Source organism: Salvelinus fontinalis, chromosome 22 (assembly GCF_029448725.1).
Source record: "Salvelinus fontinalis isolate EN_2023a chromosome 22, ASM2944872v1, whole genome shotgun sequence".
In the NCBI taxonomy this organism is placed as follows: domain Eukaryota; kingdom Metazoa; phylum Chordata; class Actinopteri; order Salmoniformes; family Salmonidae; genus Salvelinus; species Salvelinus fontinalis.
The window spans coordinates 28,318,802-28,337,203 of NC_074686.1; the positions used below are offsets into that span (position 1 = coordinate 28,318,802).

Genomic DNA, 18,402 nt, shown 5'->3' on the forward strand with positions numbered 1-18,402 from the left:
CCATCAGAACACAATGGAGAGAGAGAGTGGAGCCATCAGAACACAATAGAGAGAGAGAGAGGAGCCATTAGGACACAATGGAGAGAGAGAGTGGAGCCATCAGGACACAATGGAGAGAGAGAGGAGCCATCAGAACACAGTGGAGAGAGAGTGGAGCCATCAGGACACAATGGAGAGAGAGAGGAGCCATCAGAACACAATGGAGAGAGAGAGTGGAGCCATCAGAACACAATGGAGAGAGAGAGGAGCCATCAGAACACAATGGAGAGAGAGTGGAGCCATCAGAACACAATGGAGAGAGAGAGGAGCCATCAGAACACAATGGAGAGAGAGAGAGGAGCCATCAGAACACAATGGAGAGAGAGAGGAGCCATTAGGACACAATGGAGAGAGAGAGAGGAGCCATCAGAACACAATGGAGAGAGAGAGTGGAGCCATCAGGACACAATGGAGAGAGAGTGGAGCCATTAGGACACAATGGAGAGAGAGAGAGAGGAGCCATCAGAACACAATGGAGAGAGAGTGGAGCCATCAGGACACAATGGAGAGAGAGAGGAGCCATTAGGACACAATGGAGAGAGAGAGAGGAGCCATCAGAACACAATGGAGAGAGAGAGTGGAGCCATCAGGACACAATGGAGAGAGAGAGGAGCCATCAGAAAACAATGGAGAGAGAGAGGAGCCATCAGGACACAATGGAGAGAGAGAGGAGCCATCAGGACACAATGGAGAGAGAGAGGAGCCATTAGGACACAATGGAGAGAGAGAGAGGAGCCATCAGAAAACAATGGAGAGAGAGAGGAGCCATCAGGACACAATGGAGAGAGAGAGGAGCCATTAGGACACAGTGGAGAGAGAGAGTGGAGCCATCAGAACACAATGGAGAGAGAGAGAGGAGCCATTAGGAAACAATGGAGAGAGAGAGGAGCCATTAGGATACAATGGAGAGAGAGAGAGGAGCCATCAGAACACAATGGAGAGAGAGAGTGGAGCCATCAGAACACAATGGAGAGAGAGAGTGGAGCCATCAGGACACAATGGAGAGAGAGAGTGGAGCCATTAGAACACAATGGAGAGAGAGAGGAGCCATTAGGACACAATGGAGAGAGAGAGGAGCCATTAGAACACAATGGAGAGAGAGAGGAGCCATTAGGACACAATGGAGAGAGAGAGGAGCCATTAGAACACAATGGAGAGAGAGTGGAGCCTTCAGAACACAATGGAGAGAGAGAGTTGAGCCATCAGAACACAATGGAGAGAGAGAGAGGAGACATTAGGACACAATGGAGAGAGAGAGAGGAGCCATCAGAACACAATGGAGAGAGAGAGAGGAGCCATCAGAACACAATGGAGAGAGAGAGAGGAGCCATTAGGACACAATGGAGAGAGAGAGGAGCCATCAGAACACAATGGAGAGAGAGAGAGGAGCCATCAGAACACAATGGAGAGAGAGAGGAGCACCCAGACACAATGGAGAGAGATTGGCCATATACCACACCTCCTCAGGCCTTATTGCTTAAAATATACCATGAGAGCATTTTATACTGAACAAAAATATAAACACAACATGCAACAATTTCTACGATTTTACTGAGTTAAAGTTCATAAGGAAGGAAATCAGTCAATTGAAATAAATTCATTAGTCCCTAATCTAATCTACATAAGCCCACCCACTTGGGAGCAAAGCCCAGACAATTAGAATTTGTTTTCCCCACAATAGGGCTGTATTACAGACAGAAATACTCGTCAGTTTAATCAGCTGTCCGGGTGGCTGGTCTCAGTATATGACTACAGTATGTCTGTGTGTGTATGGAGTTTGTGCGCATGCATGTTTGAGGTGTGTGTGTGTGTATTGAGGTGTGTGTGTGTGTATTGATGTGTGTGTATAATGAGGTGTGTGTGTAGCCTGTCTGTATGCTTGTCATCCTCTCCCATTCCATCTCATTTGCATGGGCCTGGAGAGACACTAGGCTGAATAAATTAACTGAGCCACACAGAGATGTGTTAGCCATCTCATTCTCAATCTGTTCCCCAGATCATCATCTGGCCTGCTCACACACACACACACACACACACACACACACACACACACACACACACACACACACACACACACACACACACACACACACACACACACACACACACACACACACACACACACACAAGTCAGTGGAGGCTGCTGAGTGGAGGACGGCTCATAATAATGGCTGGAATGGAGCAAATGGAATGGCATCAAACACATGGAAACCATATGTTTGATGTTGTTGATACCTTTCCACTTATTCCACTTCAGCCATTACCACGAGCCTGTCCTCCCCAATTAAGGTGCCACCAACCTCCTGTGATACCAGTGTTCCTGTACATATACAAGCACGCACACACACACACACACACACACACACACACACACACACACACACACACACACATCTACCACACATACTCATCACATGGAAACAAGTTTTTTTTCTAACATTAAAATCTCATACTAAAACCCTGAATCTATAGGGATTCAACCCACCTCCCCTCTCCTCATTCTCTCCCTCTGGTCATTATAACAGCCGGAGATGGATACAATATGATTGTGTCACTAAACAGTAATTTAGGCATCATTATCTTAACACTCCTATTACACTAACCAGCAAGACATACACAACATATTAGGGTAATTCCCCCCTGCAGTGAAATAGGGAGGGGGTAGGGAGGAGTCATTTCATTTTTACATTTACCACATTGGCTTTAAGAGGGCTATCATTCCGCTCTGCCATGAGAACACTCTCTGGAAGTTTACGATGCCAGGTTCTGCCAGTGGGAATGTTGGATACCCACTCCTCTTGACTCCGGAAGTCTTGACCGGTGGGACACATGGAGGGACGGAGGAAGGTGAAATTTACGGTCCAGGTGTTAATCAGCACTTGACCATTGAGAACCGCTACACTCCAGAATGGGAATATTGAATTCTGGAATCAGAATTATGAGTTCTCAAGCTCTAGGTTCTCCACATAGAACCTTGAGCTCCCAATGCTCCTGTAATCCTGACTGGTGAGGGTCTGTGTGTGTGAAGAGTAAGTAGATGGTGGGGATGATTACTCCCTCCCCAGGACATATTATACCTCCTTGACATTTCCTCAGTATCTTTTAATGACTAGCAGAGTTGAGCAGAGATATACGTGCCAACCACTGACTATAAAATAATACTCTACTGAAAGCCCAGAGTTTCCCACCGCTGAGGTATGAGACACACAGACACACACAACGCTGAGGTATGAGGAAAGAGCCTGTGGGTTAGACTGTCAGGGTCGTAACACACAGGATGTATTCCAAATTACACCCTATTCCTTACAGCACTACTTTTGACCAGTACCCATATTGCCCTGTATTTTTTATTTTACCTTTATTTAACTAGGCAAGTCAGTTAAGAACAAATTCTTATTTACAATGATGGCCTAGGAACAGTGGGTTAACTGCCTTGTTCAGGGGCAGAACAACATATTTTTACCTTGTCAGCTCAGGGATTTAGTCTAGCAACCTTTCGGTTTCTGGCCCAACACTCTAACTACATCCAGAAATAAGGCTATGCTCATAAAAAAAATGATTGTCCTCCCTCATCTTAAACGGCAGCGACTGCCACTGTGTTATGGGTTTGCTTTTAAACTTTAGGACTGGGGACTTTTTCAGGATAAAAAATAACTGGAATGGAGCTAATCAAAGGCAAAATCCTTGAGGAAAACCTGGTTCAGTATGCTTTCCACCAGACACTGGGAGATGAATTCACCTTTCAGCAGGACAATAACCTAATACACAAGGCCAAATCTACACTGGACAGTGAATGATCCTAAGTGGCAGAGTTATAGTTTTGACCTAAATCTACTTGAAAATTTATGGCAAGACCTAAAAATGGTTGTCTAGTAAACATCAACAACCAATTTGACAGAGCTTGAAGAATTCTGAAAAGAATAATGGGCAAATGTTGCACAATCTATGTGTGGAAAGTCTCACATCTTTAATCGCTGCCAAAGATGCTTCTACAAAGTATTGACTTAGGGGTCTGAATACCTATGTAAATGAAAATGTTGTATTTCATTTTCAATAAATTTTCTAAGATTTCTAAAAACATGTTTTCACTTTGTCGTTATGGTGTATTGTGTGTAGATGGGTGAATGTTGAATTCAGGCTGTAACACAACTAAATGTAGAATAAGTCAAAGGGTATGAATACTTTCTGTATGTATGTATGTATGTATGTATGTATGTATGTATGTATGTATGTATGTATGTATGTATGTATGTATGTATGTATGTATGTAAGTATACACTGAACAAAAATATAAATGAAACATGTAAAGGTCCCATGTTTCATGAGCTGAAATAAAAGGTCAGAGATTTTACATATGCACAAAAAGCTTATTTCTCTCAAATGTTGTGGACAAATTTGTTCACATCCATGTTAGTGAGCATGTCTCCTTTGCCAAGATAATCCATCCACTTGACAGGTGTGGCATATCAGGAAGCTAATTAAACAGCATGATCATTACACAGGTGGACATTGTGCTGTGGACAATAAAAGGCCACTCTAAAATGAACAGTTTTGTTACACAACACAATGCCACAGATGTCTCAAGTTTTGAGGGAGCGCGCAATTTGCATGTTGACTGCAGGAAGTTCCACCAGACCTGTTGCCAGAGAATTGAATGTTAATCTCTCTACCATAAGCCACCTCCAACGTCATTGAACATTTTTTGGAAGTACCTCCAACCGGCATCACAACCGCAGACCATGTGTATGGCATTGTGTGGGCGAGCAGTTTGCTGATGTCCATATTGTGAACAGAGTGCCCCATGGTGGTGGGGTTATGGTATGGGCAGGCACAAGCTATGGACAATGAACGCAATTGCATTTTATCAATGGCAATTTGAATGCACAGATTCCATGACGAGAACCTGAGGCCCCATTGTCGCGACATTCAACGCCGCCATCACCTCATGTTTCAGCATGATAATGCATGGCCCTATGTCACAAGGATCTGTACATAATTTCTGGAGGCTGAAAATGTCCCAGTTCTTCCATGACCTGCGTATTCACCAGACATGTCACCCATTGAGCATGTTTGGGATGCTCTGGATTAACGTGTACGACAGCGTGTTCCAGGTACTGCCAATATCCAGCAACTTTCACACAGCCATTGAAGAGGAGTGGGACAATATTCCACAGGCCACAATCAACAGCCTGATCAACTCTATGCGAAGGAGATGTGTCGCACTGTATGAGGCAAATGGTGGTCACACCAGATACTGACTGGTTTTCTGATCCACGCCCCTACTTAAAAAAAAAAAAAGATATCTGTATTCCCAGTAATGTGAAATGCATAAATTGGGGCCTAATTCATTTATTTCAATTGACTGATTTTCTTTTATGAAATGTAGCTCAGTAAAATCTTTGAAGTTGTTGCATATTGCATTTATATGAGTGAATAAAGGGAGGGAGAGGCCATTAAAGAAGGAGAAAAAGAGTGGGCGCGAAAAGGTGTTAGAAAAGGAGAGAGAGGAGGAGAGTGAGGGTGGGAAAATGAGTCAGGTGTGATCACACAGTGACTAAAGCTTCTCTCCTCAACTGACACATTGGGGCTCTGAAGTCAGCTGATGAGTTTTAGAGACACTGTAGAGAAAGAAACACAGTTCTTATTCTGACTGGTGACGACCATGAAGGCTATAAAGCAGGTCAATCAGAATAGGAACTTCAGGCGGTGTGGATCTTTTGTGTGCGCCCATATGTGCCAGGGACCAAGATGCATATAGCTGCCAAAGTTTGATGTATTCAGCTATTCAGATTGTTTGTTGAATGTAGCTGTCAAAACACATTATATATTGAGCTATCATAACAGATTATATATTGAGCGATCAAAACAGATGATATATTGAGCTATCAAAACAGATGATATATTGGGCTATCAAAACACATTATGTATTGAGGTATCAGAATGAGTGATTTAGGAGATCGCATGTGTTGTGTGAATCTATCAAAATGTGTGTACGGTGTTAATATTAAGCTCTGTAGAAAACGCATGAAGAGGTTTACTGATAGAATTTTAAACGTGACTGGTGTAGTCAGTATTCAGACCGAGCAATATTCTACTCTCTAGACTACAGAAATGTCTTGGGGTGTTTTCAGTCAGTTCATCCGAACTCTGTGCACTTAGTCAAGCATTTCCTGTACTACGAATGCTCCAAAACTCCGACCCCCACAGATTGTCTGCCTCCCAAATTGCACCCGATTTCCAACATATGGCGGCAGGTAGCCTAGTGGTTAGAGCATTGGACTAGTAACCGAAAGGTTGCAAGATCAAATTCCCGAGCTGACAAGGTAAAAATATGTTGTTCTGCCCCTGAACAAGGCAGTTAACCCAGTGTTCCTAGGCCGTCATTGTAAATAAGAATTTGTTCTTAACTGACTTGCCTAGTTAAATAAAGGTTAAATGAAAAAATATACACTGCTCAAAAAAATAAAGGGAACACTTAAACAACACAATGTAACTCCAAGTCAATCACACTTCTATGAAATCAAACTGTCCACTTAGGAAGCAACACTGATTGACAATAAATTTCACATGCTGTTGTGCAAATGGAATAGACAAAAGGTGGAAATTATAGGCAATTAGCAAGACACCCCCAAAAAAGGAGTGATTCTGCAGGTGGTGACCACAGACCCCTTCTCAGTTCCTATGCTTCCTGGCTGATGTTTTGGTCACTTTTGAATGCTGGCGGTGCTCTCACTCTAGTGGTAGCATGAGACGGAGTCTACAACCCACACAAGTGGCTCAGGTAGTGCAGTTCATCCAGGATGGCACATCAATGCGAGCTGTGGCAAAAAGGTTTGCTGTGTCTGTCAGCGTAGTGTCCAGAGCATGGAGGCGCTACCAGGAGACAGGCCAGTACATCAGGAGACGTGGAGGAGGCCGTAGGAGGGCAACAACCCAGCAGCAGGACCGCTACCTCCGCCTTTGTGCAAGGAGGTGCACTGCCAGAGCCCTGCAAAATGACCTCCAGCAGGCCACAAATGTGCATGTGTCAGTATATGGTCTCACAAGGGGTCTGAGAATCTCATCTAAGTACCTAATGGCACTCAGGCTACCTCTGGCGAGCACATGGAGGGCTGTGCGGCCCCACAAAGAAATGCCACCACACACCATGACTGACCCACCGCCAAACCGGTCATGCTGGAGGATGTTGCAGGCAGCAGAACGTTCTCCATCTCCAACGTTCTCCAGACTCTGTCACGTCTGTCACATGTGCTCATGTGCTCAGTGTGAACCTGCTTTCATCTGTGAAGAGCACAGGGCGCCAGTGGCGAATTTGCCAATCTTGGTGTTCTCTGGCAAATGCCAAACGTCCTGCACGGTGCTGGGCTGTAAGCACAACCCCCACCTGTGGACGTCGGGCCCTCATACCACCCTCATGGAGTCTGTTTCTGACCGTTTGAGCAGACACATGACATTTGTGGCCTGCTGGAGGTCATTTTGCAGGGCTCTGGCAGTGCACCTCCTTGCACAAAGGCGGAGGTAGCGGTCCTGCTGCTGGGTTGTTGCCCTCCTAGGGCCTCCTCCACGTCTCCTGATGTACTGGCCTGTCTCCTGGTAGTGCCTCCATGCTCTGGACACTACGCTGACAAACACAGCAAACCTTTTTGCCACAGCTCGCATTGATGTGCCATCCTGGATGAACTGCACTACCTGAGCCACTTGTGTGGGTTGTAGACTCCGTCTCATGCTACCACTAGAGTGAGAGCACCGCCAGCATTCAAAAGTGACCAAAACATCAGCCAGGAAGCATAGGAACTGAGAAGTGGTCTGTGGTCACCACCTGCAGAATCACTCCTTTATTGGGGGTGTCTTGCTAATTGCCTATAATTTCCACCTTTTGTCTATTCCATTTGCACAACAGCATGTGAAATTTATTGTCAATCAGTGTTGCTTCCTAATTGGACAGTTTGATTTCACAGAAGTGTGATTGACTTGGAGTTACATTGTGTTGTTTAAGTGTTCCCTTTATTTTTTTGAGCAGTGTATATACATATTCCAGTCACCCAGCTCAATGTAACATTGACAGGTTTAGGCTACTACATGATACTCACATTTTTCCTATACCCATCATGAGGTTGCAACAACCTAGCCTATGAATGAAAGTTTATAACGTAGGTGCACAGGTCGAGAGAAAATGTGTAGTAATCAAGGTGACAGAAAGTGACACATTCAATACTACATTGCACACTCTTGCCTGCATCTAGCTGATCTAGGGTGCAATCATTAGTCCAGCGTTTCCCAAACTCTGTCCTGTGGACCTCAAGCGGTGCACACTTAGTTTTTGCCCTAGCACTACACAGCTGATTCAAATAATGAAAGCTTCATGATTAGTTGATTATTTGAATCAGCTGTGTAGTGCTTTGAAGAAGAAAAAATACATGTACCCCATGGGGTCCCCAGGACCGAGCTTGGGAAACCCTGCTTTAGTCTAACAATTGCAAACGAGAGTTTCTATTGGACAAATTCAGGTATGTTTATACCCATTCTGTTCTGTTTGCTTCCGTTTATGATATTTTAAAAAATTGGTGGAATGAATACACCCCTGATCACACACAAACACAGTTCCCTTACATTGCAGCCACATACAAACAGCATGATCACTTTGTTCATTTAACAATTCCTTCTCGCATCTACGCGCTCTCCTTCTCTCACCTTTTCCCTTCGCTTGTGGACTTCAGTGCACAACACATCAGCTAATTGTGACCAGGCAAAAAAACTTTCCAAGTCAAACCGTCATATCATAACCGCTACACACAGCCTACATCATTGTTAACATAGCTACTAGAATTAACCAGCTAGTAAACGCTCTGGATAAGAGCGTCTGCTAAATGACTTAAATGTAAATGTAAATGTAAACCCGCTACAATCATGCAGTACAGTGTACAGTCAGCAAGCAGTTTAGCAGTTACACCGGTGGGCCCCTGGTTGCAATAAATTAATCAAACCAAAAACATACCTTGACTTGGAAAAGTTCCAGTGTGGATAGCCATAGCCTGCTAGCTAACATAGCATCCTTCTATGTGTGAGCCGGGTGTTTGAGTAGGCTAAACTAGCTAGCTAAGTGAAAAAATAGAACGAAATATAGCTATCTCTCGCTATCTCTTGCTTCTCTTTCATTTTAATTAGAAACGTATAATATCTGAAAATGTAGCTAGACTCTTACCCATATGAATTAATAAACGCTTCATGGCAAGGTGTCTTTTCCGTTTGATTTGTAGCTAGCTGCAGCTTGTTTGGCCAGTTGTGTCAAGTCAATCTGGCTCACACTGGCCGTGTGCAGAAAGTAGTCCATCACAAATAAAGTAATAGTGCAAAAATGTCTTGAATACAAAGTTTTATGTTTGGAGCAAATCCAATAGAACACATTACCGAGTACCACTCTCCATATTTTCAAGCATATTGGTGGCTGCATCATGTTATGGCAGTGGAGGCTCCTCAGAGGAGGAAGGGGAAGTGAAACATTTCAAAAAGTGAACCATTAAAGTTACCTTTTTTAGATAAAACTATACTAAATATATATAGCTAGCACTGCAGAGCATAAAATGTGGTGAGTAGTTAACTAAAAGAGAGAAAGACAATAGTTGAACAGTTTGAACAAATTCAAGTGAAAAAAAACAGAATATAGCTAGCTCACGCTCTCTCTTGATTCTCGAAGAAATGCATTTGTTCAAAACTGTTCAACTATTGTCTACCTTTTAGTCAACTACTCACCACATTTTATACAATGCAGTGTTAGCTAGCTGTAGCTAATTCTTTCAGTACTACATTCATTATCTGATCCTTTGATTGGGTGAACAACACGTCAGTTCATGCTGCAAAGTTTGAGGACATCCTCCAGACGTTGTCATAATTACTGTGTAAGTTTATGGAAGGGGGTGAGAACCATGAGAACCATGAGCCTCCATGAGTACACAGAGCAGGACGGAAACTATCTGTCCTCCGGCAACGCCACGGTGCTACCCTACGGAGTGCTGTTGAAGCTACTGTAGACCTTCATTGCAAAACAGTCTGTTTTGATCAATTATTTGGTGACGTGAAAATATTTAGTGTAGTTTTATCTAAAAAGGATATCTTTCATGTTTCACTTCCCCATCCTCCTCTGAGGAGCCTCCACTGCCATAAGATGATGCAGCCACCACTACGCTTGAAAATATGGAAAGTGGTACTCAGTAATGTGTTGTATTGGATTTGCTACAAACCAGACGGAAAAGACAGGCTGAAGCGTTCATTCATTTATACGGGAAAGAGTCAAGCTACATTTTCAGATATTATACGTTTCTAAATTTGTCAGAAAGTTGTTTTCATTGCAAGTTAAAGTGTACTGTTAGCTAGGTCGCAAACGTTAGCTTGCTGGCTCGTTACATGTATGATCTGTGTTCAAATGTTATTAGTATCTCAGAAAGACTTTTGCATTGCTAGTTATAGTCTAATGTCAGCTAGCTAGCTAACATTGAACTGATTTAGTTAGCTTTAGCTATCTGCATATTTCTACTACAGCATTTCATGCATGGTGGCTAGCTATGACAATCCATTTGTACTTTAGATATGGGTTGGGATTATGGTTCATTGTTTAGCTAGCCAGCTAAATGGCTAAACAAAAGACTCCACTTCACCAGATTACATGTCCGATCAAGTTAGCCAGGTTTGTCGGGGGTGATTACAGCCATTACATTTTACATTACATTTTTTTTTACATTTTAGTCATTTAGCAGACACTCTTATCCAGAGCGACTTACAGTAGAGTGCATACATTTTTATTACATTTACATACTGAGACAAGGATATCCCTACCGGCCAAACCCTCCCTAACAACGCTATGCCAATTGTGCGTCGCCCCACGGACCTCCCGGTTGCGGCCGGCTGCGACAGAGCCTGGGTGTGAACCCAGAGACTCTGGTGGCGCAGCTAGCACTGCGATGCAGTGCCCTAGACCACTGCGCCACCCGGGAGGGAAATTCTTATTTTCAATGACGGCCTAGGAACAGTGGGTTAACTGCCTTGTTCATGGGAAGAACAACAGAGTTTTACCTTGTCAACTCGGGGATTCGATCTTGCAACCTTTCGGTTACTAGTCCAACGCTCTAACCACTAGGCTACCTGCCGCCCCGGCCGCCCCGGCAGGTAGCCTACCAGTAGGTAGCCTACCAGCCATCTATTGTATTTCATGTCTAGACAATAGTGACCCATCCACTTAGCTAGATGTGGCTAGGGGGTAGTTAAAACATTTCTTTCACATGACCTAGCGATTTAGACAAGTGTATCTGGGTAATCTAATAATTCTAAAATATCTGGACACATTCTAGTTTTGATATTGCTGTAATACAAATATGCAAGTAATCATTTCACTGTACCTTCTGTATCCTGTGCATCTGACATATCAACTTTGATTTGATTTGATATAGTGTGTGTTTACCAGACACGGCGATGTGAAGAACAACATGACCTGCACCAAAATCAGATTAGGATATGGGCCAAGGATTAGATAAAGTGTATTTTAACCTGGAGTATTTCCTTGTTGTAGGCTACTACTTTCACCACTTTTAGTCTTGAAATCTTTGGTTGTTTACTACACTACCTTAGTAGTGTAGTACTGTGCTAAACTACTGTTTAGCACATGTAACATATACGTTTTGCAAATTCTTAAAATATTGTCCGTTTTGGAAATTCGAACATAATACGAATTGTAATTAGTAACATATCATACTAAACGGAGAGTCTCGGATTTACGTACAGAATATTACGAAATGCTCTGAAATCAGGTTGCAGAGACTGGTTGTATTGATACACCATCCAGTGTAATTCATAACTTCAACATGCTCAAAGGGATATTTATTGTCTGTTTATTTTTTCACCCATCTACCAATAGGTGCCCTTCTTTGCGAGGCATTGGAAAACCTCCCTGGTCTTTGTGATTGAATCTGTGTTTGAAATTCACTGCTCGACTGAGGGACCTCATTCAAAAATCATGCTAAACACTATTATTGCACACAGAGTGAGTCAAGGCAACTTATTTTTTATTTAACCTTTCTTTAACTAGGCAAGTCAGTTAAGAACAAATTCTTATTTACAATGACGGCCTACCCCGGCCAAACCCGGACGACGCTGGGCCAATTATATGCTGTCCTATAGGACTCCCAATCATGGCCGATTGTGATGCAGTCTGGAACCAGGGTCTGTAGTGACTTATTATTAAGGGACTTGCACATTTTACTCCTGAACTTACAGTTGAAGTCGTAGGTTTACATACACCTTAGCCAAATACATTTCAACTCAGTTTTTCACACTTCCTGACATTTAATCCCAGTAAAAATTCCCTGTTTTAGGTCAGTTAGGATTACCACTTTATTTTAATAATGTGACATGTCAGAATAATAGTAGAGAGAATTATTTATTTCAGATTTTATTTTACAAAAGTTTTACATACATTCAATTAGTATTTGGTAGCATTGCCTTTAAATTGTTTAACTTGGGTCAAACGCGTCGGGTAGCATTCCATAAGCTTCCCACAATAAGTTGGGTGAATTTTGGCCCATTCCTCCTGACAGAGCTGGTGTAACGAAGTCAGGTTTGTAGGCCTCCTTGCTCGCACACACTTTTTAAGTTCTGCCCACAAATTTTCTTGAGGTCAGGGCTTTGTGATGGCCACTCCAATACCTTGACTTTGTTGTCCTTAAGTCGTTTTGCCACAGCTTTGGAAGTATGCTTGGGGTCATTGTCCATTTGGAAGACCCATTTGCGAACAAGCTTTAACTTCCTGACTGATGTTTTGAGATGTTGCTTCAATATATTCACATAATTTTTCTTCCTCATGATGCCATTTATTTTGTGAAGTGCACCAGTCCCTCCTGCAGCAAAGCATCCCCACAACATGATGCTGCCACTCTCGTGCTTCGCGGTTGGGATGGTGTTCTTTGGCTTGCAAGCCTCCCCCTTTTTCCTCCAAACATAACGATGGTCATTATGGCCAAACAGTTCTATTTTTGTTTCATCAGACCAGAGGACATTTCTCCAAACAGTACGATCTTTGTCCCCATGTGCAGTTGCAAACCGTAGTCTGGCTTTTTTATGGTGGTTTTGGAGGAGTGGCTTCTTCCTTGCTGAGTGGCCTTTCAGGTTATGTCGATATAGGACTTGTTTCCCTGTGGATATAGATACTTTTGTACCTGTTTCCTCCAGCATCTTCACAAGGTCCTTTGCTGTTGTTCTGGGATTGATTTGCACTTTTTGCACCAAAGTACGTTCATCTCTAGGAGACAGAACGCGTCTCCTTCCTGAGCGGTATGAGGGCTGCGTGGTCCCATGGTGTTTATACTTGCGTACTATTGTTTGTACAGATGAACGTGGTACCTTCAGGCGTTTGGAAATTGCTATCAAGGATGAACCAGACTTGTGGAGGTCTACCATTTTTTTTCTGAGGTCTTGGCTGATTTCTCTTGATTTTCCCATGATGTCAAGCAAAGAGGCACTGAGTTTGAAGGTAGGCCTTGAAATACATCCACAAGTACACCTCCAATTGACTCAAATTATGTCAATTAGCCTATCAGAAGCTTCTAAAGCATGACATAATTTTCTGGAATTTTCCAAGCTGTTTAAAGGCACAGACCCACTGGATTTGTGAAACAGTAAATTATAAGTTAAATAATCTGTCTGTAAACAATTGTTGGAAAAATTACTTGTGTCATGCACAAAGTAGATGTTCTAACCGACTTGCCAAAACTATAGTTTGTTAACAAGAAATGTGTGGAGTGGTTGAAAAAATAGTTTTAATGACTCCAACCTAAGTGTATGTAAACTTCCGACTTCAACTGTATTTCGGCTTGCCATAACAAAGGGGTTAAATACTTATTGACTACAGACATTTGAGCTTGAAATTTTTTATTAATTTGTCAAAATTTCTAAAAACATAATTCCACTTTGAATTTATAAGGGTATTGTGCGTAGGGCAAAGATAAAAACAATCACAATGTAATCACTTTTACATTCCGGCTGTAACACAACAAAATGTGGAAAAAGACAAGGGGTGTGAATACTTTCTGAAGGCAATATAAATATAAATATATATATATACAGTACCAGTCAAAGTTTGGACACACCTACTCATACATAGGTTTTTCTTTAGTTTTTACTATTTTATACATTGTAGAATAATAGTGAAGACATCAAAACTATGAAATAACTCATATGGAATCAGGTAGTGACCATAAAAGTGTTAAACAAATCAAAATATATTTTATATTTGAGATTCTTCAAAGTAGCCACCCTTTGCCTTAATGACAGCTTTGGTACACTCTTATTACACTCCATTTTATATATATATATATTTTTTTCTTTATTGATCAGAAGGCCTTCAAAAAGGGGGGCCGCCAGTTGTCCATCCCTGCTCTATGCCTTGAAGGAGAAAACGTTGAATCCAAAGCCAAGCCCATGTATCTGAGTGAATTAACAACTGTGACTAGATATAGATAGTCTCTGAATGGAAATGAGTAGACAGACATGGTTATTTATTTTTCATTACTTTGTGGGAGTCATGAAGTCACAGAGGGAGAAATAATATTAATAATGGAAACTAAATTAAATTAAACCGTAAATTTGACCGTGGGTTCTCTTCAATGTCAGCCTGAGAGACAGACTGATTCCTCACTGGACGCATGCACACACACACACACACACACTGTTTCTCTCACACACACCACATCTCTGTCTCATACACACATGCGTCTACACACACAAATCCCATTGCTGGGAATGAAGTCTCAATCTTCACAAACAATCAGATAATCCTTCAGGAATCCTTTACTCGCTCTCTTGGTCTCTCTCCATGACACACACACAAAAATATGTACACACACAAAAACAATACTGGGAGTATCTTCCTTGATCCCCTCAGCAGAGCACTGCTATGCAGACGTAAGGAGCTCATGTGGCATCAAGGAATTTACCATATAAATGACCTGCCTGTCTGTCTAGAGACAAGATGACAATACTCCCTAGCCTGATGCTTGTGTGTGTGTGTACGCACTAAAGTGAGGTTGAGTGTATGCATTTCGCTACACCACAAGCATTTCACTACACCCGCAATAACATCTGCTAAACATGTGTATGTGACAAATACATTTGATTTGATGAGTTGAGTTTTTTTAATGTGTGTGTACGCATTTGCGTCTACAGTACAGTATGGGCATGTGTGCTGCTCTAAGCAGGCTCCCATCCAGCTCATGATAAGCTTAACAGAAATGGAGGAGGCTGAATTCAGAGCTGTTGTCTGGTTGGTCATGACTTCCTCTGCTAGAGTTCCAAATGGTGCCCTAGTCCGTTTATAGTGCACCATAAAAAGCAACCTAGTTCCTGTTGTGTATGGAATAGGGTGCCATTTGGGATGCAACCACTGTCTGTATTGGGCTGGCTGCTGAATGTTCTGAGTATGTAGCAAATTAAACCACTGTCTGTATTGGGCTGGCTGCTGAATGTTCTGAGTACGTAGCAAATTCAACCACTGTCTGTATTGGGCTGGCTGCTGAATGTTCTGAGTATGTAGTAAATTCAACCACTGTCTGTATTGGGCTGGCTGCTGAATGTTCTGAGTACGTAGTAAATTCAACCACTGTCTGTATTTGGCTGGTTGCTGAATGTTCTGAGTACGTAGTAAATTCAACCACTGTCTGTATTGGGCTGGCTGCTGAATGTTCTGAGTATGAAGCAAATTCAACCACTGTCTGTATTGGGCTGGTTGCTGAATGTTCTGAGTACGTAGCAAATTCAACCACTGTCTGTATTGGGCTGGTTGCTGAATGTTCTGAGTACGTAGCAAATTCAACCACTGTCTGTATTGGGCTGGTTGCTGAATGTTCTGAGTATGTAGCAAATTCAACAACTGACTGACTCAACTTCCTGCATCCATTCCTAAACACAGTGTGAGGGAAAGTTCATTTTAACATGGACAAAGTGAGGTTTAAAAATCCAGAAACATCTCCCTTTATCACACCCTCCCTCTTTCCCCAACTCTCTCTTTTTACTCTCTCTGCACAATCTCTTCTGTTCTGTCACAATAGCAGAATTAGTATATTTAGAACCCAGCAGCCTCATGGGACTTCTCATCAAACACTCCCAAAACACTGCTGTGCAGAACACACACACACACACACACACACACACACACACACACACACACACACACACACACACACACACACACACACACACACACACTTCGTTCTCTAAACATTGTGCAGGAAATCAACTAGAGTCCTCTCTCATCTCCCTCTCGTTTTCAGAGGTAGGAAGAGGGCGTGGATTAGTCTGAACTGTACAGCTGAATCTTTGGTACTGTGGGATGCCTACTCACACAGAGATTATCTTGAAATATACACCCTGGTTACAAACCTTGGTCTTGAAGAGCTACAGAATTCCAAATTAGACTTCTAGCCACTTCATATACAGTGGGGTCTGAAATTATTGACGCCCTTGATAAAGATGAGCAAAAATGACAGTATAAAATAATTAAAATACCGAACTATATTGTATGCTAAAAAAAAAGAAAATTGGGATATTATTTATTTTATACTAGCACAATTCCTCAGAGAAAGACAGATCATCATTCTAAATAAGAATTTGTTCTGTATAAATAAAGGTGAAATTAAGGTAAAAAAATATATTTTAACAAGTACTACTTTTTTCTCCTAAAAAGGTAGGAGTCAAAATGATTGACACTCCTGTTTTTAATACCTTTAATTACCTCGCACGTGAGGATAAAGCCACTGAGACGTTTTTTTCTGTTTAATGAGTTGGAGAACGCATTGGGAGGGATCTAAACCATTCCTCCATACACAATCTATCCAGATCTTTGATATCCTTAGTATGTGCTTATGGACTGTCCTCTTCAATATAAACCACAGGTTTTCAATGGATTTCAAGTCCGGAGACAGACGGCCATTGTAAAATGTTTCTTTTGTGACCAATTAACTATTTATTTGTGGATTTGTATGTGTGCTTGGGGTTATTGCCTTGCAGGAAGACACACTTGTGGCCAAGTTTCAGCCTCCTGGCAAAGGCAACCATGTTTTTGGCAAAAATGTCCAGGTACTGGGGAAAGTTCATGATGTTGACCTTAAGGCCCCAGGACCAGTTGAATCAAAATAGCCCCATAACATCAAATATCCACCACCATATTTTACAGTAGGTATGAGGTTCTTTTCTGCTCATGCATTCTCATTTTTATGCCAAACTGACCACTGGTATGCGTCGCCAAAGAGCTCTATTTTCATGTCATTCAACAAATGTAAACGCATGGAGTTTGATAAATCTCACTGGCACTTGGATTGGAATATACCAGTGCTTTGGTCAGGTGACAGATAGATCTGGATAAATCAAATGGATTCCTGTCTAATCCTTTAAGATGACTAGGGGTTGAATTAGAATTCACTACTGGAGCTAGAAGTGTGTGTGTGTGTGTGTGTGTGTGTGTGTGTGTGTGTGTGTGTGTGTGTGTGTGTGTGTGTGTGTGTGTGTGTGTGTGTGTGTGTGTGTGTGTGTATGTGTGTGTGTGTGTGTGTGTGTGTGTTAACGTGTGTGTGTGTGTGTGTGTGTGTGTGTGTGTGTGTGTGTGTGTGTGTGTGTGTGTGTGTGTGTGTGTGTGTGTGTGTGCCTGTCCATATTCCCTACCTTCCTTCCCCAGCAGGAAGTCCAGAAAGTGGTAGGTGTAGGCCACGCCCACCTTGGTCTCCACCTGCGGTCGTCGGAGGGTGGAGTAGATCTTCCCGGGACTCTTCTCCTCCCCAGTCCTCCGCAGTTTAGGAAGCCTGCAGCCCATCCCTCTGCAGGGAGAAAGATATAGAGAGGAGGGAGAGGAGTTAGATTGAAAGGAAGAGAGAAAGCCAAGTAAGAAAGAGAGAGATGAAGAGAATGAGATGGAGAGAAAGAGACCGGGAGAGAGAGGAGAGAGATGGAGAGATGGAGTGAGAGGGAAGAGAAAAATAATTAGCATAAAGATAAACTTGTTTCTAAATATAAACCCGTCACAGGTGTTGCATTATAGTATTAAACCCTGCCTCTGTCTGCCGTGAGAAACTATGGTGGATAATGTGTCACAACGCTCACACAGCTCGCACACACACAACCATGAACACGTACACACACCAATAATACAGGAATATGAATGTGTCAACCATTACATGGCTGGTGGCCTCAGATACGGGCATTCACTAATCAAATCTGGGTGATTGGGAGCGACATGTTTGATCAGAATGAATTAAAGCAGAAATGAAACTCAGATTTCCTGTCCTGTCGACCATGACAACATTGGCACTGGAGGAGACGAGAGAAGGAAAG

General features: G+C 42.4%; 1 protein-coding gene across 1 annotated transcript in view; it reads right to left on the reverse strand.

The window, feature by feature from the left end:
• Nucleotides 1-18,402, reverse strand: part of rftn1a (raftlin, lipid raft linker 1a) — a 49,884-nt gene that overhangs the window by 21,425 nt on the left and 10,057 nt on the right. The window contains exon 2 of the mRNA XM_055877051.1: nucleotides 17,737-17,888. Coding sequence (XP_055733026.1) covers nucleotides 17,737-17,884 — 148 coding nt within the window. The 5' untranslated portion in view covers nucleotides 17,885-17,888. The remainder of the gene's footprint in view (nucleotides 1-17,736; nucleotides 17,889-18,402) is intronic.